At 50.9% G+C, this 24567-nt stretch overlaps 1 protein-coding gene across 7 annotated transcripts in view; it reads left to right on the top strand.

The window, feature by feature from the left end:
• Positions 1–12335, top strand: part of JAK1 (Janus kinase 1) — a 127606-nt gene extending 115271 nt beyond the window's left edge. For 6 of the 7 annotated variants that reach the window (XM_073544683.1, XM_073544684.1, XM_073544687.1 and 3 more), the window contains 4 exons: positions 302–474; positions 593–710; positions 1082–1192; positions 11915–12335. In XM_073544683.1, the coding sequence (XP_073400784.1) occupies positions 302–474; positions 593–710; positions 1082–1192; positions 11915–12016 (504 nt within the window). In that variant the 3' untranslated portion in view covers positions 12017–12335. The remainder of the gene's footprint in view (positions 1–301; positions 475–592; positions 711–1081; positions 1193–11914) is intronic. The other variant, XM_073544686.1, reaches the window with a different exon arrangement.
• Positions 12336–24567: the final 12232 nt, after the last annotated feature.

Genomic DNA, 24567 nt, shown 5'->3' with positions numbered 1-24567 from the left:
TTCAGCAAGACCAGCCGATCATCTAATGTGTATGGTGGGCTCCTAACAGATTGTCAGGGTAGCTGAGGATCGCCGGAGCTTGTTTTGCTCTTTTGTGCCTTACTCCGCACATGTGAATGAGGGACTCTGAAGAGATGGCTGTAAACCCAATGATCATTAGCTTCTGCACAGCAAATGGCAGTAACTCAGCAAGGATCCACAGAGAATGACCGTCATGGGGAGAAGAATCTGCTGTATCCTGTGAGTGTTTCTACCATTGAGCACTGGTCATCTCATGTACAACGCTGTTATTTCTGCTCAGGGCATGGCTTACTTGGGCTCCTGTCAGTACGTCCATCGTGATTTGGCAGCAAGAAACGTTCTGGTAGAAAATGAGCACAGGGTGAAGATTGGAGATTTTGGATTAACCAAAGCAATTGAAACAGACAAGGAGTATTACACGGTGAAGGATGACCTGGACAGTCCGGTGTTCTGGTAATTATGCGATTGTTACGATATTTCTACCCTAGATTAAGCATCAGACGAACACAACAGTAAGAGATGTGCAGGTGGTCCTATCAGTGTCAGTATACACGAGTCCCTTGTGTTACAGGTACGCTCCAGAATGCTTGCTGCACAGTAAGTTCTACATCGCCTCCGACGTCTGGTCCTTCGGTGTTACCCTGTATGAAATCCTGACCTACTGCAATTCGGACTTCAGTCCAATGGCGGTAATGTTTAGTGTCACATAATAATAATAATAATAATAAAACGAAAAAAGTAGTTTGGTACCGTGTTAGCCAGTAGAAAAAATATATATAAAGTGCTCTCAGTGAGAGAAACAAAATAGGAATTTTGTGGGTATGATACCTTTTAATGGCTATCAAATTAATATTTGTTCTATTTTGTTAGCCATTAAAAGGTATCCTACCCACAAGATTACTATTTTATTTCTCTCACTCAGAGCACTTTATATATAATATGCATGAATAAAAGAAATGAATCTCGCAGATGCAGAATATCAGTAGCAGCTTCGATTACTGCATGTATAATCTGCATCTGTCTCCACCTTTATAACTAGGATTGTCTTGATTCTTAATAGACTTTTCTAAAAATGATCGGACAGACTCAAGGCCAGATGACAGTCACACGTCTCATCCGGGTTTTGGAAGAAGGAAGTCGTCTGCCTTGTCCTAAAAACTGCCCCAATGAGGTAAGGGAGTTGGACGTCCACTTGGCAAGTTGTGATGTGACCACAAGTTTATAGTTTCACAGCTTCTCGGTACATTTTGTATACCTACAGGCTGATGCTCCTCCAGATCACAGAAATGAGCTGGCACTATATACAGTGGATGAGATATCTGCACGCTCATGCATATTATGGCTTTGTAAAACTTCTGATTACATAGATTTCTCTGGGTTCTTACTCCACATGTGGCCAGCTGATTTGAGGCTGCTTCATTTAAGTTATTCTTCTCTTTGGTTCGAAGGCAAAAATAAAAAGTCCCTATAAGGCCGGGGTCCCACTAGCGAATCACATCCAATGCGAGAGTGTCTGATGTGACATGCTGACACTCAGCTCCTGCTCTACTGCAGGCGTGATCCGAGTGTCAGTGCGCTGATGCCCTTTCATGAGAGAATTGGTGCACAAGTGCAGAGGAGGATGAGAAATTCATTTCTCCATCTCCTCTACTGCCTGTGTCAGGGGTAATCACACTGCAGTCGGGTGATATGAGTGCAGTGTGACGTTTCAAAGACTTCAGTATGCTGCGTTTTTTACTCTGTCGCCTCATTGGGGGACACAGAACCAGGCGACACTATGCATAATCTGAAAAAGATTAACTTTGGCTCCTCCTCTGGAGTATACACCCCTGGATGGTGTCAGCCTTCTCCAGTTTTTGAGTTTTTGCTTAGTGTCGCAAGGAGGCACACCTAAAGAATTTTTCCTTTTTCCGTTATTTTTTTCCGTTTTTTTCTTCCGGATGACGGATGAAGAAAAGTGGGTCTCCTAAGTGAGACTCCCGGCATGGCTCCTTCCTCGGCCCCCTATTATGGGGTGCCCAGTTGAAGTTGAGATGGCGGTTCCCCATGTCGCTCCTTCCCCCCCTGCGGGTGCTGGTTCGAAGTTGAGACCCCCTCCTTCCCCAATTCCTTTTGGTCTTGGGTTGAGGTGAGGAAGAAGCCCCGACTTTGACAGCAGCACCCTCCCTAATCCCCCTCTGGGGGTATTAGGTTGAGACGCCGCAGGTAGGGTCTGTTCCATGGCAACCTGCACAGCATCCAGGGACCCCAGCCAGCTGCGGGCTCCTGTCGGGGCCGGGGGGAGTGCGGGCAGGCATAACACATGCAGACACAGGGTTCTCTGCGCCCCTGTATCTGCGGCAGCATCTGTCTACAGCGCCGCAGGGGGACCCCGCTTCAGGTTGCGGCCCCACCGCTAACCTGCCTTTCGATCCGGGGTGTGTGTGTGTGTGGGGGGGGGTGTCCGGTTAAAATACGACCACCCCCCCCCCCCCCCCCCCCCCCGACTACCGCGCCGGCCTGGAGCCCTTCCTGGGCATAGAGGTCTAATTTAGGCTGTGGCTTTCGGCCTAGCTGAGGTCGCCGCCTCCTCTCCGCCCCCAGCCCGCCCCCTGGATGACAAATATGACACTCCACAGTGTCATAGAAGGGGAGGATCGAGGCAGAAAGGGCGCTCTTTTACATAGCCCTGCGCGCTCTTTTGAGCTCTCCGCCCCTTCTTCCTCCTCATCTCCTCGGCGGCCATCTTCGCTGCAGCAGACGCCGTCTGATACAGCAGCAGCAACACCAGCAGTCTCTGGGGGGCACAGGACTGTGAATTGTCGGCGCTGGACCTAGGGGCACACTGGTGGGGTAAGATCACAGCCGGGTTCTCTTTACTCGGCTGTGAATCCATATTACCTAGAAGGCTTTCCTATAGTTTCCCCTGTGTAGACACCCCTGTACGGTCCTCTGCTAGCCAGCCTCTCTGCACTATGCCGGGCTCAAGGAAAAGAACCAGGCAGGACTGTTTTTATGCTTTCTGCACAGCCTGCAAAACCACTCTCCCCAGTGGCAGCACGTACCCGCACTGCAAGGATTGTATCCAAAATACTGGGTCAGAGCCCCAGGAAGCCCCTATCATTGCTTCAGCGGCCGCTACCATGTCGGAATGGGCTACCCAGATGTCGCAGTCTATGACACAGTCCATAGATAACCTGACCTCCACATTACTCCAGGCTCTGCAGGGTCATGTCTCGGCTATGAGCGTTACCCAGCAAAGGGACAGCTCCACCCAGGGACAGGCCGGTTCTGGCTCTCCCAGACGTAAGCGGACCCACACGTTGCGTTCCTCTGCGTCATCCCATAGCACACGGTCATCCCCCTCCAGGGAGAGACACCGTAGTTCCAGGTCACCTAGACCGTCCCCTACCAGAGACAGACAGCGCAGATCCCCACAGCGATCTCTGATCACAGCAGACCTCCACTCCACTTTGCCCATCAGAGATCGCCTTAGTGACACGTAGGATTCGGAAGGCATCTGTGACTCCGACTCAGACAACGAAACTGAGAGGTCTGCGGTACCTTGTCCCCCTAGCACTACAGCGCTAGTTGAGGACATAGTCTCTTCCATCCATCGGGTGCTGGAAATTTCTGATCGAACCCTGGAAGCCCCAGAACACAGAATTTGCTTTGAAAGTGTCCTGAAACCACCTAAGGTAAGCAGTTCTCGCAGCCTGAGAAGAAATTTGCCAATCGCAAATATTTGGAAGCAAGGTACCCCTTCCCACAGAAGGACACCAAGGGGTGGACAGACCCACCCGAAGTGGACCCCCCAGTCTCTAGGCTAGCAGCACAGACCCTACTCTCACTGCCAGATAGCTCAATCCTCAGGGACGCAGCAGACCGGCAGGTAGAACGCATGGCTCGTTCAGTTTTCGAAGCGGTAGGGGCCTCCCTGGCCCCCCGCATTCGCTTCAGTTTGGGAGGCCAAGGGCATTCTGGCTTGGGCCAAAGCATTGCAAAAGGGTCTTCAAGCTTCAAATCCCGGGCTTTCGGACCAATCGGTTCAAATAGCAGTTGTAGCAGATTACATGCTTCATGCAGCCCTGGACTCTGCAAGAGGTGTAGCGGGGATAGCAGCAAACGCCATCACGATCCGGCGTATCCTCTGGCTGCGGGAATGGAAAGCGGATGCGGCATCAAAGAAGTCCCTCACGCATCTCCCGTACCTTAGTGGACGGCTTTTTCGTGAAAAGCTGGACACAATGATATCCAACGCCACTGGGGGTAAGAGTACCTCTCTCCCTCAGCTGAAACCTAAACGCATGTTCAAACGGCGTAACCAAACACGATTCCGATCCTTTCGGAATTCTTCTGGCTGGTCCGTCTTGCGACCAGCACAAAATCGTAACCGCTCTCCACGCAGGGACAACCCACGGGCGGTGCAGAGGCCGGACAGGACCTGGCAGTCGAAAGCAGGCCAAGCGAAACCCAAGGGAGGAAAACCTCAGAACTTCGCTTCATCATAACTCACGAACTCCGGAAGACACACCACCAGTAGGAGGGCAGCTTCTACTCTTTCAGCAAGTCTGGCTGCCTATTACAGAAGACAGGTGGGTCAGGGAAATAGTGTCTTCCGGTTACAAGATAGAGTTCACTTCCAGTCCACCGAACCGGTTCTTCCTCTCTGTTCCACCAAAACCGCCAGACAAGGCTCGTGCCTTCCACCAAGCGGTCTCCTCTCTCCTTCAAGCAGGAGTCGTAGTACCGGTTCCCGTAAACGAACGCTTACGAGGGTTCTACTCCAATCTATTTGTAGTCCCCAAGAAAGGAGGCAGCGTCCGGCCCATACTAGACCTGAAACAGCTCAACAAATATGTACGGGTCCGTCATTTTCGCATGGAGTCCCTTCGGTCCATCATTGCGTCCATGGAGCAGGGAGAATATCTCCATAGACATACAAGACGCATACCTGCACATACCAATTGCTTCCGCCCATCAACGGTTTCTCAGGTTCGCGATCAACCAGTACCACTACCAGTTCGTGGCTCTCCCGTTCGGGCTTGCCACGGCTCCAAGAACGTTTACCAAGGTCATGGCAGCTACCATGGACATTCTACACTCCAGAGGCAGTGTAGTCGTTCCATACCTGGACGACCTTCTCATCAAGGCTTCCGCCTTCAAGGGCTGCGAGGACAGTGTCTCAATCACAATGGACACTCTGAGTCGCCTGGGCTGGTTAGTCAACCTACAAACGTCATCGACTAAAACGAGTCAGGCCCTGACCTTGCTGGGGATGCTATTCAACACTTCCCGGGGTCTGGTGCTCCTACCCAGGGACAAGACACTGGCTCTCCGTCTGGGAGTTCGCATACTCCTCCGCAATCCTCCTCGATCCCTCCGGTTTGCCATGAGAGTCCTCGGCAGGATGGCAGAAGCAATGGAGGCGGTACCATTTGCCCAGTTTCACCTCAGGCCTCTTCAACTTGCCATCCTCAAGTCTTGGGACAGGAATCCCTTCTCCCTCGACAGGGAATTCCGGTTGACATCGTCAACCAGGAGGTCCCTACAAAGGTGGCTCAAGCCAACTTCGCTTGCAAGAGGAAAATCTTTTCTCTCATGTCACTGGAAGGTCCTGACCACCGATGCAAGCCTTACAGGTTGGGGTGCGGTGCACCTACATCACAGGGCACAAGGCAAGTGGTCACCAGCGGAAATGACTTTGTCCATCAATATTCTGGAAATTCGGGCCATCTTCCTGGCACTGAGAGCCTTTCATCGCTTGCTGGCAGCCTCTCACATAAGGATACAGTCGGACAATGCCACGGCGGTGGCATATGTGAATTACCAAGGCGGGACCCGCAGTGCCCAGGCGATGAGAGAAGTGGCACATATCCTCCACTGGTCGGTACTCTCAGCGGTCCACATTCCGGGTGTGGACAACTGGGAAGCCGACTTCCTCAGCAGACAAGGAATGGACGCGGGGAGTGGTCTCTCCATCCCGAAATTTTTCACCAGATCTGCCATCGCTGGGGGACCCCGGACGTGGACCTAATGGCATCCCATTTCAATGCCAAGGTCTCCAATTTCATGGCCAGGACACGCGACCCGCGGTCGCTCGGAGCGGATGCCCTGGTGCAGGACTGGACCCAGTTCCAGCTTCTGTACATTTTTTCCTCCCATCCCCCTGATCTCCAGAGTCGTGAGGAAGATCAAACAAGAGGGAGTTCCAACCATCCTGATCACGCTGGACTGGCCCAGACATACATGGTACGCCGACGTCGTGCAACTTACAGCAGACGCCCCCTGGCGTCTCCCCAACCGTCACGACCATCTGTCACAAGGTCCGTTCTACCATCTGAATTCAGGAGCTCTCAATTTGACGGCGTGGCCCTTGAAACCTGGGTTCTAACCCAAGCAGGGCTTTCACCAGACGTCATCATAACCATGATCAAAGCAAGAAAGCCAGCCTCCGCCAAGATTTATCGTACCTGGAGAGCTTTCTTTACCTGGTGCGAATCCCGTGGACAGGTCCCACTCCCTTATTCCCTCCCGAAGGTGCTGGGTTTTCTTCAATCAGGCCTGGACGCCGGGCTATCCCTAGGCTCGCTTAAGAGCCAGGTGTCAGCGCTTTCAGTGCTTTTCCAAAGGCGTATTGCTAACAAGCCGCAAGTAAGGACTTTTCTCCAGGGAGTTTCCCGATTAGTTCCCCTCTACAGACGTCCACTGGAAACGTGGGACCTCAACCTGGTCCTGACAGCATTACAGGCACCACCTTTCGAACCCCTTAGGGAAGTCCCACTCCGCATCCTGTCACAGAAAGTGGTTTTTCTGGTGGCAATCACCTCGCTGAGCAGGGTGTCTGAATTGTCAGCACTCTCCTGCAGACGGCCTTTCCTAGCTTTTCACCAGGACAAGGTGGTTCTCCGTACAGTACCATCCTTCCTTCCAAAGGTTGTGTCCACCTTCCACCTCAATGAAGAAATCTCACTGCCATCCCTTTGCCCGGTTCCGGTTCATAGAGTGGAGAAGGCTCTGCATACGCTTGACCTTGTCAGGGCATTGCGTATATATGTGTCTAGGACTGCACCCTTCCGGAAGTCTGATTCCCTTTTCCTTCTTCCAGAGGGCGTTGGCAAGGGTCTGCCGGCTTCCAAATCTACCCTTGTCAGGTGGATCAAGTCCTCCATACAAGAGGCTTACCGACTTAACAATTCCCCTCATCCGGCCAGTATCACTGCGCACTCTACGCGGGCAGTAGGGGCACCCTGGGCCATTCGGCACCAGGCTTCGGCACAACAATTGTGTAAGGTGGCCACTTGGACTAGCCTACACACGTTTACGAAACACTACAGTGTTCATACCCAATCCACAGCGGATGCGAGCCTGGGTAGACTGGTTCTGCAGGCGGCAGTGCCCCAAGTTTAGGGACCTGCTAGCACAATATTCGTCCATTGCTTCCCACCCAGGGACTGCTTTGGGACCGTCCCATGGTTCTGTGTCCCCCAGTGAGGCGACAGAGTAAAGGAGATTTTTGTGTATTCACCGTAAAATCTCTCTTAGCCTCTAATTGGGGGACACAGCTCCCACCCTGTTGCCCTTACGGGCCGTTGTTTACGGTTGAGTTCTCATATTGTTCTTTGAGTTTGTACATAGTGGCCTTCTTACAGGCATGGTTATGTTATCTCTGTTACGTTCCTCCTAATGCTTTTGCACAAAACTGGAGAAGGCTGATGCCGTCCAGGGGTGTATACTGCAGAGGAGGAGCCAAAGTTAATCTTTTTCAGATTATGCATAGTGTTGCCTCCTAGTGGACAGCAGCATAACACCCATGGTTCTGTGTCCCCCAATTAGAGGCTAAGAGAAAGAGAGCTTTTACGGTGAGTACACAAAAATCTTTTTTTTTTTTTTTCTTTTTTTTTTTTTACCACCTGTCCAATCGGAGAAGGGAAAAACAGGATTTTTTGGGTTGCTTGAGTAGGAACCAGACAGGACTTTTTCCTGTTGACGATCCACCCGAAATTGGAAAGGGTGTCTAGGACGATCGTCAAACTTATGCGAGCCTGTTGAAAAGAGGGAGCTTTGATCAGAATATCATCGAGGTACGGAAAAAGAATGAGACCTCTGATCCTCAACAAGGCCATCAATGCAGCCATGATCTTCGTGAAGACTCTGGGAGCGGTGGCGAGACCGAAGGGCAGCGCGACGAACTGGTAATGTTCCTGGCGAATCGCAAAACGCAGGAACTTCTGATGTCCGGAGAATATGGGCACATGTAGATGGGCATCATGGATGTCTATTGAACACATGAATTCCTGCTCCTCCATGGAAGCGATTACCGAACGAACCGACTCCATCTGGAAGTGGCGAAGACGGACTTTCTTGTTGAGCAGCTTGAGATCCAAGATGGGTCGGACCGCCCCGTCTTTCTTCGGTACCACGAATAGGTTTGAATAAAACCCTGTGAACCGCTCCAATTCGGGAACGGGCACAATCACCCCGGAACTGAGGAGAGAGGCGATGGCCGTAAAGAACCCCGGGATCAAGGCTGATGTTTTGGAGGACGGGATTCGAAGAAACGATCCCGTGGAAGAGAGACGAACTCTGTTGTATCCTGACGAAACAACCTCCCTGACACAAGCGTCCTCTACTGAGGCCAGCCAGACTTCCTTGAAGAACAAGAGTCAACCTCCCAGTTGGAAGGGACCCTCGGGAGTCCGAGGATAGTCATGCTGATGTGGACCGTCCAGATCTGGATCTGGATAGTCTGCCCTGTGAAGAGTGGGATCGCCAGGAGGGAGTGGGTCTGAAGTAAACCTTCTTCCTATCTTGGAGTGCCTGCGGTCTTTGTTGGTTGGAGGATGTCTCCGCCGTATTGAAACGGCAGAAAGCCCGAAATGGTCGAAACTGACGCATTAGTGGAGGTCTGCGAGGTTTGGACTGAGGGAGGAGGGAACTCGTGCCTCCGGTGGCATCCTTAATAATCTGGTCCAATTGGGAACCAAAGAGGCGCACTCCCTGAAAAGGCAGATTAGTAAGAGACTTTTTAGAAGACAAGTCCGCCTGCCAGGCCTTGAGCCAAATTGTACGTCGGATTGCCACAACGTTGCTTGACGCCTGAACTGCACAGGATGCGGCATCCAAAGAAGCAGAAAGCAGATAATCCCCCGCATGGGAAATCTGAATGGCGAGATCAGCCAATCGATCTGGTTGTGCTTTCTCTAGGATGCCCTAACGAAGATCCTCTGCCCAAGTAGCTATGGCCTTTGCTGCCCAAGATGAAGCAAATATTGGGCATAACGCCGTTGAAGCCGCTTCGAAGGCAGACTTTGCTAGGGATTCTATAATCCTATCATTAGAATCCTTGAGAGACGCCACACCTGAAAGCGGGAGAACCGTGTTATTAGAAAGTCTCGACACGGGCGGGTCCACCGAGGGAGAGGCAGACCAGTTGTCCATGAGCTCTTTGAAAGCGTCTGGTCGGATCTTCTCTTTCCCTGGTAAAAATCTTTCCAAACTCGGAATGAAAGGGAAATACCCTGGATGGCGTTTCCTCCCGTCTGAACGAAACCTCCTGATCTGAGGATTTCGCAGGGGAGTCAGAGATTTCGAAGGTGTGGTTAATCGCCGCAATGAGGTTCTGTACTGTAACCTTCATGTCCGCATCCTGGCCAGATTCCAGCTCTACAATCCCTTCAGAAGACATATCTGAGAGCGCTTCACCTGACTCGGGTGAGGAGGCACGGGAGGGCGACTGTTGGGAAGGACTAGGTGCAGATGAGAGGTCAGGAGAGGATTCCGGCCGGAGATCCTGCCTGGGCCTTTTGCGGCTTCTGCTAGCTGGCTCAGATGGAGCGTCCTGTGACCTGCTGGACCCCGCAGAAGTGTCCAGGGGCGACCTATCAAGAACGGCCATTAGGGACTGAGACACCCTGGTGAGGTCTGCCACAGATTGTGAAAGAGACGAGGCCCAGCCAGGAATGGGTGGTTCGCTTTCACGTGGCGCAATAGGTGGTTCCTGGACGGGGTCATGCTGAACGGGATTGCTGCAGTCCAGGCAGATGGGGGTAGGCTGACCTGAGGGAAGTTTGCGATTGCAAGAGGAGCATGCAAAGAACTGGACTAGGGTGCCCGTGGGAACTGGCGGACGGCCACGATCAGACTTAGAATTAGACATGGTGAAGGAAGAGAAGATGGAAACCTGTGGAAATGCCGGAAGGTTGGGGGACAGAAAGGCAGAGTAGGGTGTCAGTCTGCAGTTGCAGAAGTACTCACGGTCTGGTGACCCCGAAAGAGATGATTTAGGCTCTTGCAACTGGCCAGGAACCGACAGGGAGCGCTGGCCTCTGCTTTAGTCTCCGGCTGTCAGGCTGCAAAGATGGCGACAGCCCGATGTGAGGAAGAGAGAGCACGGTTTCAGTGGAGGAAGAAAGGCGGAGCTAGTCGCCTTCACCAGAGAGAAAATCCGCCCCCCCTTCCCAGCCACAAGCCTGAAGGGGCGGTGGGAGGGCTCAGGAACTGGCCGGCCTATGAGAGTGAACGGGGGCGTGGCCGCGACGGGCGCGAAGGCCCAAACTAAAGCCGGGGACTAAATTTAACACAGCGGCCGCCTGTCAGCGCGGGGCGGCGCAAAAGAACAGCGGCGCAGCCGCGCCCGCCCCTAAAGAAGACGCCGCCATAGCCCTGCTCCCAGAGGTAACCCTCTCCAAGATACCGGCGGTGGGGTGAAGAGGGCCCGCACCGCAGCTGAGGCAAAAAGGGATGCGTAACCGGGAGGCGCCGATAACCTGCGGCGCTACTTCGGCGCCACATCCAGGCGTCTTTGTGGTTTCCTGAGCAGTCCAATAAAGGTACCTCTGTATCCCACGCTGTCTGTCCATCTTCTCCGTCTTCGCACCTCATCCAACCGACAGGCTCTGGTGGGCGAGTGGGTGGGAGGCAGGGGGCAAGGACCATCCGTTTTAGCTTGCACGTCACCTGTGCTGAGCCCGTGGTCCGCCCGGAGAACTATGAGTATACGGGGTGACAGAACACGCCGTACTCATAGCCTCTTTGTGGGAGTACAGTTGTGACTGTTCACACTGTATCCCTAATACCTGAAAAGGAACGACGCACGTCGAGGTAGATATGGGTCAAATGAAGGACCCGTGTCCACCTCCTACTGACACTAAGCTAAACTGAGGAATTCCCTGCCGGTCGGTGGGGTGTACACTGCGGAGGAGGAGCTAACCTTTTTTGTGCATAGTGTCAGCCTCCTAGTGGCAGCAGCATACACCCATGGTCTCTGTGTCCCCCAATAAGGCGAACGAGAAAATATGCATTTGAGAACAGAACCATAGGAAGAAATTGGTATGAATGCAATCCGATTTTTTTTTTTTTTTTAAGTGCATTTGTCCGACCTATTTGCACGTGGGAGTGAGCCCTAATAATGCTTGTTACTGTGTGTGTGTGGAGGCCGTATCCCCAAAGAAGAAAAAGTGGATATTGAAACTTGTTTACTTCAATTATGAAAGTGCCACTGATGACCAAATGTCATTGCTGGGTCTTAGGGGGGCCCGGAAGCTTTCTGCTTTTGTATGGTCTTTGTTGGCATGTGATGAAAGGGCCTGCCTGTCTGTTTAGTAGCCAAGTCTTCAAAACTTTGGCATGTTTGCATCATCGGTGAAGCTTGTGTTTGTGGGACTGGACCATAAAGGGAGGAATATATTTTAGTTGATTGATGTGGCTGTAGTGCAGCTTTGCTCTAGGACCTGGGGCGCCCTCCATCTGTGTACAGATGCTGGAGAGTGGGCGCAGTGACACTTGGTGATTGACATTTCTGTATTAGGAAATACAATAGACATTCTTGGTGATAAGTGGGGAAAAATGAACTTTTATTTATTAGCTATGGCAAAAGCTCTAGTTTTCCTTGCACTTTATTTTTTCCCTCCAGGTTTATCAGCTGATGCTGAAGTGCTGGGAGCAAAACCCAAGTCATCGTGATTCCTTCCAGTCCTTAATCCAAGGCTTCACAGATCTGATTAGTAAGATGTAACGCGGGCAGAGGATAGAACGACTACAATTGCTCCCATGGATGCATATTCTATATCCAGGATGTCTGTCTTCCTCTGTGGCCCTGCTGGAGTGTTACCGGTGCACAATGACAGACTCCATCCCTGTAGGAGCCGTGTGCCAAGATTATCACATGTAACATATGCACACAACAGCCTCTTATAATCCACGTGCATTCTGGGCTACTGCAGATTCAGACAACAATTATGTGGATTCTCAGGATTTGTGTTTTTACCCATTTTGAATCTTTTTGCACTGCTGCTTCAGCTTAAGTGGACAATCTTTTTTTTTTTTTTTTTTTTTTTTTTTAATAAAGGTGTAGATTCTGGAGAACTTTTCAGCATCACGTTGTAGTTCCTACATCGATACATTGAAGAGTTTCACCTTTTATGGTGATACAGGGTGTGTTTTAGCTCGACCCTCGTGGTGACCTTTTGGTCACTTATCAGGCTACACTGTAAATCTAGCGTGTATTTATTCACCTCCATCTCCATGCATTGAAGCCAATGCTGGACTGTAGCGTTATAGGTGTTCGAAATGTATTGCAAATCTCTTATTAGCAAGCTGCTCTCCCTGTTTGGTCATTTTCTGCATTACAAGTGGTAGTAAACCATTGAGGTAGCAGTAGAATAACATTCTAATTCCCTGCAGCTGCCACTAGGGGGATCTATTTGCACTAACTGCATAGACTATGCGCCACCTTGTGGTTCCTATAAGGAGCTGCATTCACATGTACTGTAGTTTGAATGGAAAGATCGGGTGCGTGCACTGTGGAGTCCCAGGATGATGCATGCACAGTAGTGCTGTACTCCCCATGAGCTTACAAGGCCTTTGTGGGCCTGGGTTTACATAACCTGAGCTCTTGCTACCCCCCATATCTGCAATAGGTCTCACAACCAAGAAATTGTACTTTCCAGAAGTTGGTTTTATGCTGCTGTTGGTTTGATCTGGCTGACTCCCTGTACATAAAAGCTAGCCAGTAAGGATCTTTCCATTAACTACAGACATTTCCCTTCTCAGACCAGGCTTATAAATCAGATTCCTGCTGCTGCCACCACCATTTAACTAATTAGTAACTGCATTAATCCTGTGTAGATATCCTGATGCCTCCTATAGACTCTGCCTAGTGAGCTGCTTGTATTCACTAGAGGGCCAGGCGCCTGTTTATAGTCCGGTAAGCCATTGCCATCTTTTCTATAAGCCTCCTTACACCTGACGGTTGGGTGTTGTGATGGATCAGGACTGTATTTCACAGTGTGTTCTGTGGTCAGTAAAGGCTTTCTCTACAGTTTTGATGCATTTAAAGCCCGCATGTTTTTTAATGTTTTTTTTTTTCGTCCTATAGCCCATCATGAAATATAGTTTTATACAAGGCATAAAAAGGCAAATGAAGCCTAAGGCTGGACTCATATGTGCATTTTTTTTTTTTTTGAGCCATAGGTGCTGATTCATAGAGACTTGGTATAGCACTCTCATACCACACCAGTCTCACTGGAGTAGAAGGTGCAAGTTCATTAAGGCTGAGTGCACACATACTTTTTTTGCCCTGCTGATTTTTCCATGCAGAATTGAAGAAATCCACAGGTCAAATGACCTGCATTTTTCCTGCGGATTTCTTCCATTTTTAATGCGGTTTTCTCCTTCGTCTCATTGGGGGACACAGAGACTGTGGGTGTGTGCTTCTGCCGTCTGGAGGCCGACACTAAGTGTACAAAAAAAGAGTTAGCTCCTCCTCCGCCGCATACACCCTCGCCCCTAGGCCGGGCGTAACTCAGTTTTTGCTTAGTGTCTGATGGAGGCACACGCAGTCTGGAGTTCCAGACTAGATTTTTTTTTTTTTTTTTTTTTTTTCCCTTCCCTTTTTTCTATGAAGATAAGATAGGGGCGACGGATCCTATAGAGAGGATCCGATCTCCCCAAATCACCAACGGGCGACCACGTGTGAGTAACCCTCCACGTGTCCTCTCCCGCACCGAGGGACACATCTGGGACTTTTTTCCAGACATCTATTTTTTAACGAAAGAGGGGCAACGCGTCCTGATTAGAGGACTCGGTTTCCCCACAACTTCATCAGGCGCGTGTGAGCAGAACCAGTGGTCAGCCTCCACGTTGTTCCTCTCCTACAACAGCAGTGTATGGAGGCCCCGTCCACCCCTTGGTTGTGAGTCCAGGGGGCTGAATCGGAGGCGCAGGTGAGAGCGCGCCCAGGAGCGGGGGATCCGGTACAGGGGGAAGAGGCCGCGAGTAAAACCGACAGAGCCCCCCCCCCCCCCCTTGCACGGCGGATGGTCCTGCTCACCTTTTAATATATGGGGGATCCGCTCCTGGAGCGCACCGCAAGTTGGCGCTGGTGAGTAGCGGTAGCTAGGGCGTTGCACCCGGGCTCCGCACGCCGCGTGTATCGGAGCCGCTGCAAACGCGCGAAGCCGCGCGCCGACTTCCGGTGGTAGCCGGAAGTCCCGCCCGCTGACTTCCGGTGGTAGCCGGAAATTCCGCCCGCTGACGCGGCGGTGGCGGCGGCGAATGCAGAGACGCGCGATATAGGTTCCGGAGAGACTTCCGCCCTAACACCTCGCATCCACGCAGGGGTACTGCGGACAGGAGCCGGTGGGTGAACCACGCTGCTTGTCAGGGAAGAGGTTACCCTCCTCCTCCTTCTACTCTGCCTTCAGCCTGTGCAAGTATGTCTGCCAAAGGGAAAGCTCACTCTTTCCTTTACGCGGTTTGCGTGTCCTGTGGGGTCAGGCTGCCAAAGGCACAGGCGGGTAAATATTGTGAAGCCTGTGAGTCGGAGCGCGCCCAGGAGCCCCCCACTGTTTCTGAACCCAGGGGTCAGGACCCCCCGGAATGGGCGGTGTCCTTATCGCAGTCTATGCTGTCCCTTACAAGGGCAATTGAATCCCTTCAGGGCCCGGGCAGGAACAGGGAGGGGGGTCTGCCAGCGGAAGAGAGCTCGTCCTCGTCTCAGGACCCTCCAACCATTAGAGGTCGCTCCAGTACCAGGCAAGCTCATATCAAGAGGGTTCGTTCCCCGTCGGCCGGACCCTCCGGGGCTTCGGCGGCGGGTATTAGGGCATCCCGTTCCCCGTCACTGAGCTCTGGGAGCGATCAGGATGAAGGAGAGGAGGAAGAGGCCTGGAATCTAGAAAGTCTGGGGTTCCAGGATTCGGTGGACAGTCTCATTGAGGCAGTCAACCAGACATTAGAGATCGAGGACGATGTGCCCACAGTCTCAGGTCACAAGGTCTCTTTTAAGAAATCCAGGCGACCACATAGAAGATTTGCCACGCATCCGGAGTTTGAGGAGCTAGTCCAGAAACATAGAGATCACCCGGATAAGCGTTTTGCTATGCAAAAAGCGCTGCAGGCAAAGTATCCGTTTCCCCCTGAGCTCCATAAGGCTTGGGTAGAGTCGCCAGTAGTGGACCCTCCGGTATCACGTTTAGCATCAAGATCGCTATTGTCGTTACCCAGTGTTTCCTCTATAAAGGACCCAACTGATCGCCTCATGGACGGGCTTGCCCGCTCGGTATATGAGGCAGCAGGGTCGGCTCTGGCCCCCTCCTTTGCGGCGACTTGGGTGGCTAAGGCCATGGTTTCGTGGGGGGACGCTCTGTATAAGGCCCTCCAGGACAGGGATCTCCCCGCGGAGGTCTTAGAGGTGGCAAATCAGATGTCAGGAGCAAGTGATTATCTTGTCAGCGCCTCACTGGACGCGGCCGAGTGCTCGGCGGTGGCGAATGCGATCGCCATTAGGCGTGCATTATGGCTGAGACTGTGGAAAGCGGATTCTATCTCTAAAAAATCCTTAACCTCATTGCCGTTTCAGGGCAATCGACTGTTCGGTGAGAAGCTGGATAGGCTTATCTCAGAAGCCACAGGGGGGAAAAGTAGTTTCCTTCCGCAGCAGAGAAGTTGCCCGGCATTCAGGCAAACGCAAAGGCGTTTTCGACCCTTTCGTAGCCCCTGGGGGGGGACTTCGGCCAGGGCGTACTCCTCCGCAAACGATGGCCAAAGTAGGGAAAAACAAGTCTCTTACAGGGCCAATCCGCTGGGTAGAGGCCGAGGCCATTTACCCAGAGCGAAGGGGGCCAAGCCCCAAAAGCCTCCAGCTAAATGACTGGAGGCACTCCGTACCTACGGACGACAGAGTGGGCGGACGCCTACTAAGGTTCAGCCACGTTTGGGTCGCAGTGACACGCGACACTTGGGTGGCAGAACTTGTATCGTCCGGGTACAAGATAGAGTTTGTCGGACGGCCACCTCAGCGATTCTTCCGTTCGCGACTTTCCAAAACAGATTCGCAGGCGGAGAGTTTGTTACAGGCTGTAACATCGCTACAGCACAAAGGGGTCATCGCCCCAGTGCCGCAGGGCGAAGAGTCGCAGGGGTTTTACTCCAATCTTTTTTCGGTCCCCAAAAAAGACGGGACTGTGAGGCCGGTTCTGGATCTAAAGATCCTAAACAGATTCATCAGGGTCAGGCGATTCCGGATGGAATCCCTCCGCTCGGTCATTGCAGCCATGGATCCAGGGGAATTCCTGGCCTCAATCGATGTGCAGGATGCATATCTGCATATTCCGATATTCCCCCCACACCAGAGGTTCCTGCGATTTGCGATCGGAGGACGTCACTTCCAATTCGTGGCTCTGCCCTTCGGTCTGGCCACTGCCCCCAGAGTCTTTACAAAGATAATGGCGGTGGTTATGGCCATCCTGCATGCACGGGGCATAACGGTGTTACCTTACCTGGACGACCTTTTGGTAAAGGGGCCGTCGTTTCAGGAGTGCCAGGACAATGTCAGTATTACTCTGGATACCCTGGCCCGTCTGGGCTGGCTGATCAATTGGAGCAAGTCGTCTTTGGTTCCAGCCCAAAAAATCGTGTTCCTGGGCATGATTTTCGACACCTCCCGGGGGCTGGTGATCCTCCCTCAGGACAAGGCGCAAAAAATCAAGCAAGGGATACGGAACCTTCTACAGCCGGGCTCCAGATCCATCCGGTATGGCATGAGTGTTTTGGGCAGAATGGTGGCGGCGATAGAAGCAATCCCGTTTGCCCAGTTCCATCTCCGTCCGCTTCAGCATGCGCTCTTGACAGCATGGGACCGGAGGCTGCTGTCTCTCAGTCATCGGTGCAAGTTGTCTCCGCTGGTACGGGGTTCACTCCGGTGGTGGACTCGCGACTCGTCTCTGGTCCAGGGGAAACCCTTTCCCCCGGAACAATGGTTGGTGGTGACGACCGATGCAAGCCTGCAAGGTTGGGGAGCAGTTTTCCAGAGTCACATAGCCCAGGGGCGGTGGTCCGTTCAGGAGATAGTTCTCCCGATCAACATTCTGGAGATACGGGCAATACGATTGGCCCTACAACATTTCCAGTGTTTCCTGAGACACCGGCCGGTGCGCATCCAGACGGACAATGCTACAGCAGTAGCATATGTCAACCATCAAGGGGGCACGCGCAGCCAGGCAGCCATGCGCGAGGTCGGACTGGTACTACGTTGGGCGGAGAAGAACCGCGTGGTAATTTCAGCGGTGCACATTCCAGGAGTCGAAAACTGGGCGGCAGATTTTCTCAGCCGACAGGGGGTCGCGGCAGGGGAATGGTCCCTGCACCCCGAGATCTTTCAGCAGATCTGCCAACGGTGGGGGACACCAGACGTGGACCTTATGGCATCCAGAGAGAATGCCAAAGTACTAAGGTTTGTCGCTCGATCCCTCGATCCGCAGGCAATCGCAGCAGACGCGCTGGTGCTCCCGTGGAGCCAGTTTCGTCTCCCGTACTTGTTCCCCCCGCTGCCGCTGCTTCCAAGAGTTATCAGGAAAATAAGGAGAGAGAAGGTTCCAGCAATTCTGCTGGCCCCAGACTGGCCCCGGCGGGCCTGGTACGCAGATCTGGTCCAACTAGTGGTGGACGTACCCTGGCGTCTTCCAGATCGGCCGGACTTACTGTCCCAAGGGCCGATCTGCCATCCGAACTTAGGGGCCCTGTGTTTGACGGCGTGGCCATTGAATCTTGGCTGTTAACACAGGCAGGATTCAGACGCGATGTGGCGGCCACGATGGTGAGTGCCCGAAAGCCTTCCTCGGCGAGGGTGTATCATCGAACTTGGGAAGTTTTCTTCCGTTGGTGTAGGGATCGTGAAGTGGCTCCTCTGGTTTTTTCGATCCCCAACGTACTGGCTTTTCTACAGGCAGGGTTGGCCCCGAGTTCCCTCAGAACGCAAATCTCGGCCCTGTCGGTACTTTTCCAACGAAAAGTCGCTTCCGTCTGGCAGGTTAGGACGTTTATGCAGGGGGTCGCACATTTAGTACCCCCCTATAGGGCGCCGACGGAATCATGGGACCTGAACTTGGTGCTCAGAGCCCTTCAGGAGGCCCCTTTCGAACCATTGCAAGAGGTCTCCTTACCTTACCTGTCCAGAAAGGTCGTTTTTCTAGTAGCCATAACGTCTATTAGGCGGGTTTCGGAATTGGCGGCCTTATCTTGTAAACCACCGTTCCTAACCTTTTATAAGGATAAGGTAGTTTTAAGGCCAGCTCCCCCCTTCTTGCCGAAGGTTGTGTCTGCATTTCATATCAACGAAGACATCGTTTTACCCTCGTTTTGCCCGGCACCGGTGCACAGGGTAGAGAAGGCTTTGCACACCCTGGATCTGGTAAGAGCTCTTAGGAGGTATGTGACAAGGACGGCGCCATTCCGCCAGACAGACGCTCTATTCGTGGTTCCAGAGGGACGGCGGAAGGGGCTCGCTGCGTCCAGAGCGACTTTGGCCAGATGGGTTCGCCTGACGGTCCAAGAAGCTTATCAAATCAGTGGCACGCCGGTTCCGGCAGGGATCAAGGCTCACTCGGCACGGGCAGTGGGTGCCTCATGGGCACTACGACACCAGGCTTCAGCGGAGCAGGTATGCAAAGCAGCTACCTGGTCCAGTTTACATACGTTTGTCAAACATTATAACGTACATACCCAGGCATCCTCGGATGCAAGCCTGGGAAGAAAGATTCTCCAGGCAGCAGTTGCGCACCTCTAATCAGGGGCGCAAATTAGCAGGGATTGGGTGAGCTAAGATCCCGCCCAGAGGACTGCTTTAGGACGTCCCACAGTCTCTGTGTCCCCCAATGAGACGAAGGAGAAACATGGATTTTTGTGAGTACTCACCGTAAAATCCTTTTCTCCGAGACGCTCATTGGGGGACACAGCACCCACCCTATCAGCCAGTTGGCATTTACTTATTTTGAGTTTTACAAATCCTTGTACAAGGTTTAGGGTGGCCCCCTTTTTCAGACATATAGTTTCTTGCCTGAGTTTAAGGCGCGTTCTCCTACTGCTTATGCACTAAACTGAGTTACGCCCGGCCTAGGGGCGAGGGTGTATGCGGCGGAGGAGGAGCTAACTCTTTTTTTGTACACTTAGTGTCGGCCTCCAGACGGCAGAAGCACACACCCACAGTCTCTGTGTCCCCCAATGAGCGTCTCGGAGAAAAGGATTTTACGGTGAGTACTCACAAAAATCCATGTTTCCCCCTGTGGATTTGAAGACTGGGGAGGTGGAAAACTGCACAAAAGAAGGGACATGCTGCGGATTTTGTACCGCAAGAAAACCGCACGGAAAAATCCGCAGTGTCTGCACAGTGGTTTTCATTGATTTACATGCTACTGTAAATCACACTTCTGCATCGTGTGCACACAGCCTAAGAGGTACATACCACACAATTAATTTAAGCGCCTCTTCTGAAAGGCGTCTGCTGCACCAAAATACTACTCCAGTCAAGGAGTTTCTGGAGTATAAAACCCTAGTACTTTTGTTGGGTAGTTGTTGCCTATTGCAGCTGAGATTATTCACACGGGCATGAAAATACCAAAGATTTTGCACAACAAAATTGTGACTTAAAGCTTTTATGCCAGTTTTCTGGTGAAATTACAGGTGCATTAGAATATAATCAAAAAGTTAATTTAAATTCTTCAATACAAAAAGTGAATCTCATTCTATAAAATCATTACACGTTTATTTCTGGTAATGTTGAGGATTATGGCTTACAGCCAATGAAAACCCAAAAGTCATTATCTCAGTAAATTAGAATACTTTGTAACACACCAGCTTGAAAAAATGATTTTAAAATCTGAAGTGTCACCCTACTGAAATGTATGTTCAGTAAATGCACTCAATACTTGGTCGCACTCCTTTTGCATCAATGCGGCGTGGCATGGAGGCGATCAGCCTGTGGCATTGCTGAGGGGTTATGGAAGCCCAGGTTGCTTTGATAGCAGCCTTCAGCTCGTCTGCATTGTTGGGTCTGGTGTCTCATATTCCTCTTGACAATACTCCATAGATTCTCTATGGGGTTAAGGTCAAGCGAGTTTGCTGCCAATCAAGCACAGTGATACTGTTGTGTGTACACCAGGTATTGGTCCCTTTGGCAGTGTGGACAGGGGCCAAGTCCTGCTGGAGAATGACATTTCCATCTCCATAAAGCTTGTCAGCAGAGGGAAGCATGAAGAGATCTAAAATGTCCTGGTAGACGGCTGCGCTGACTTTGGTCTTGATAAAACAGTGGACCTACACCAGCAGATGGACATGGCTCCCCAAACCATCACTGATTGTGGAGACTTCTCATGCCACGCTGCATCAAGTGTTGAGTGCATTTACTGAACATATACAGTGCCTACAAGTAGTATTCAACCCCCTGCAGATTTAGCAGGTTTACACATTCGGAATTAACTTGGCATTGTGTCATTTGGACTGTAGATCAGCCTGGAAGTGTGAAATGCACTGCAGCAAAAAAGAATGTTATTTCTTTGTTTAATTTTTTTTTAAATTGTGAAAAGTTTATTCAGAGGGTCATTTATTATTCAACCCCTCAAACCACCAGAATTCTGTTTGGTTCCCCTAAAGTATTAGGAAGTATTTCAGGCACAAAGAACAATGAGCTTCACATGTTTGGATTAATTATCTCTTTTTCCAGCCTTTTCTGACTATTTAAGACCCTCCCCAAACTTGTGAACAGCACTCATACATGGTCAACATGGGAAAGACAAAGGAGCATTCCAAGGCCATCAGAGACAAGATCGTGGAGGGTCACAAGGCTGGCAAGGGGTACAAAACCCTTTCCAAGAAGTTGGGCCTACCTGTCTCCACTGTTGGGAGCATCATCTGGAAGTGGAAGGCTTATGGAACTACTGTTAGCCTTCCACAGCCTGGACAGCCTTTGAAAGTTTCCTCCCGTGCCGAGGCCAGGCTTGTCCGAAGAGTCAAGGCTAACCCAAGGACAACAAGGAAGGAGCTCCGGGAAGATCTCATGGCAGTGGGGACATTGGTTTCAGTCAATACCATAAGTAACGTACTCCACCGCAATGGTCTCCGTTCCAGACGAGCCCGTAAGGTACCTTTACTTTCAAAGCGTCATGTCAAGGCTCGTCTACAGTTTGCTCATGATCACTTGGAGGACTCTGAGACAGACTGGTTCAAGGTTCTCTGGTCTGATGAGACCAAGATCGAGATCTTTGGTGCCAACCACACACGTGACGTTTGGAGACTGGATGGCACTGCATACGACCCCAAGAATACCATCCCTACAGTCAAGCATGGTGGTGGCAGCATCATGCTGTGGGGCTGTTTCTCAGCCAAGGGGCCTGGCCATCTGGTCCGCATCCATGGGAAGATGGATAGCACGGCCTACCTGGAGATTTTGGCCAAGAACCTCCGCTCCTCCATCAAGAATCTTAAGATGGGTCGTCATTTCATCTTCCATCAAGACAACGACCCAAAGCACACAGCCAAGAAAACCAAGGCCTGGTTCGAGAGGGAAAAAATCAAGGTGTTGCAGTGGCCTAGTCAGTCTCCTGACCTTAACCCAATTGAAAACTTGTGGAAGGAGCTCAAGATTAAAGTCCACATGAGACACCCAAAGAACCTAGATAACTTGGAGAAGATCTGCATGGAGGAGTGGGCCAAGATATCTCCAGAGACCTGTGCCGGCCTAATCAGGTCTTATAAAAGACGATTATTAGCTGTAATTGCAAACAAGGGTTATTCCACAAAATATAAAACTAGGGGTTGAATAATAATTGACCCACACTTTTATGTTTAAAATGTATTAAAATTTAACTGAGCCACATAATTTTTTGTTTTTTTAAGATTTATGCATCTGTTAATAAATCCTGCTCTTGTGTGAAGTTTGAAGTCTCTAACTTATTTGCATCTTATCAAACCTGCTAAATCTGCAGGGGATTGAATACTACTTGTAGGCACTGTATTTCCGTAGGCCAACACTTTGGCTTTTAAAATAATTTTTTCAAGCTGGTGTTAAAGTATTCAAATAGAGACAATGACTTTTGGGTTTATCATTATTATTTATTTATATAGCACCATTGGTTCCATGGTGCTGTACATGAGAAGAGGTTACATACAAATTACAAATATCACTTACAGTAAACTAACAATGACAGATTGGTACAGAGGGGAGAGAGGACCCTGCCCTTTCAGGCTTACATGCTACAGGATGGTGGGGAAGGAGACAGTAGGTTGGTGGGTTGCAGCAGTCCCGGTGTTGGTTGAGGTGATATCACCGGTAGTGGTGAGAGAGAAGGAGGTAGCGGGGTCATTGCAGGCTGTAGGCTTTCCTGAAGAGGTGGGTTTTCAGGTTCCGTCTGAAGGATCCAAATGTGGTTGATAGTCGGACTTGTTGGGGCAAAGAATTCCAGAGAATAGGGGCTATTCGGGAGAAGTCTTGGAGGCGGTTGGGTGAGGAGCGAATAAGTGTGGCTGAGAGGAGGTCTTGGGAGGACCGGAGATTACGTGAGGGAAGGTACCGGGAGATTAGTTCAGAGACATATGGGGGAGACAGGTTATAGATGGCCATGTAGGTCAGAATTAGTAATTTGAACTGGATACGCTGAGGGAATGGGAGCCAGTGAAGAGATTAGCAGAGGAGAGAGATGAATTAGTCGGGCGGCAGAGTTAAGGATGGACTGGAGAGGTGTGAGGGTGTTAGCAGGGAGACCACAGAAAAGGATGTTGCAGTAGTCGAGGCGGGAGATGAGGGCATGCACAAGCATTTTAGTAGATTGAGGGTTGAGGAAAGGACAATTCTGGAAATATTTTTGAGCTGGAGGCGACAGGAAGTAGAAAGAGCTTGGATGTGCGGTTTGAAGGACAGGGCAGAGTCAAGGGTTACTCCGAGGCAGCGGACTTCTGGTACTGGGGAAAGTGTGATGTCATTAATTGTTATAGCTAGGTCGGGTAAAGAAGATCTGTGAGATGGATGAAAGATGATGAGTTCAGATTTGTCTACATTGAGTTTGAGGAAGCGAGAGAAGAAGAAGGATATGGCTGATAGACACTCCGGGATTCTGGACAGCAGAGAGGTGACGTCTGGGCCAGAGAGGTAGATTTGAGTGTCATCAGCATAAGGCCGGAGTCACACTAGCGATAAAATCGGACGAATGCAATGCGATTAAAAATCGCATTGCATTCGTCCCAATGTTATTCAATGGTGCTGCTCCCATCATGTGTTTTTTTTTTTATCGGATCCATTCCTCGGACCGAGACAATGGCAGCATGCTGCGATTGTCACCGATTTTCGGATCCGATTCGCCAATGAAAGTCTATGGATGCGATTAAAAATCGCATTGAAAACGCACCACACGTGTGACTTGCGATTAAATTGCAAGACTTCTCCAGGTCAACAGGAAAGAGCATCAGGCATTGGCATTGGATGTCAATTTGATGCTTAGATGTGAATAAAATTGGTTCATCGCCGGAAATTCTGATGACAGACGGATCCCTGGACAAGAAATCTTTGTGTGATTTCGTACCGTTAACCATTAAAAATTAGGACCGATTTTGTGTGTGACTCCAGCCTAAAGGTGGTACTGGAATCCATGGGCCTTTGAGTTGCCCCAGACCAAGTGTATAGATTAAGAGTAGGGATCCTAAAACAGAGCCTTGGGGAACTCCAACAGAGAGAGGGTGGGATGAGGAGCTAGTGTAGGAGTGGGAGACGCTGAATGTGCGGTTGGAAAGGTATGAGGAGATCCAGGATAGGGCGAGGCCTTTGATGCCGAAGGAGAGGATCTGTAGTAGGAGGCAGTGGTCAACTGTGTCAAATGCAGCGGACAGGTCTAGAAGCAGGAGTATAGAGTATTGTTCATTTGATTTGGCTGTAAGTAGGTCATTAGTAATTTTGGTCAGTGGAGTGATGGGGGCAGAAACCAGATTGTAGATTGTCAAAGAGCGAGTTAGATGATAGGTGGGAGGAAAGTTCCACGTGGACGTGCTGTTCCAGGAGTTTGGAAGCGAATGGGAGCAACGATATTGGGTGATAGCTGGACATAGCGGTTGGGTCGAGGGTTGGCTTTTTAAGGATAGGCGTGATTGTGGCATGCTTGAACAACATTAACCCCTTTCCTACAATGGACGTAAATTCTGTCCATGTGACCCTGGACCTAATTCCCATGGACGGAATATTATGTCCTGGCGATCAGCGGCGCCCACATGGTGAGCGCTGCTGATCGTGGCCAGGTGTCAGCTGAT

Source organism: Dendrobates tinctorius, unplaced genomic scaffold, assembly GCF_039654945.1.
Source record: "Dendrobates tinctorius isolate UK_male_01 unplaced genomic scaffold, ASM3965494v1 ptg000138l, whole genome shotgun sequence".
Lineage (NCBI taxonomy): Eukaryota > Metazoa > Chordata > Amphibia > Anura > Dendrobatidae > Dendrobates > Dendrobates tinctorius.
The sequence above is the reverse complement of the archived record's forward strand: the minus strand, read 5'-3'. Positions and strand labels throughout refer to the sequence as shown.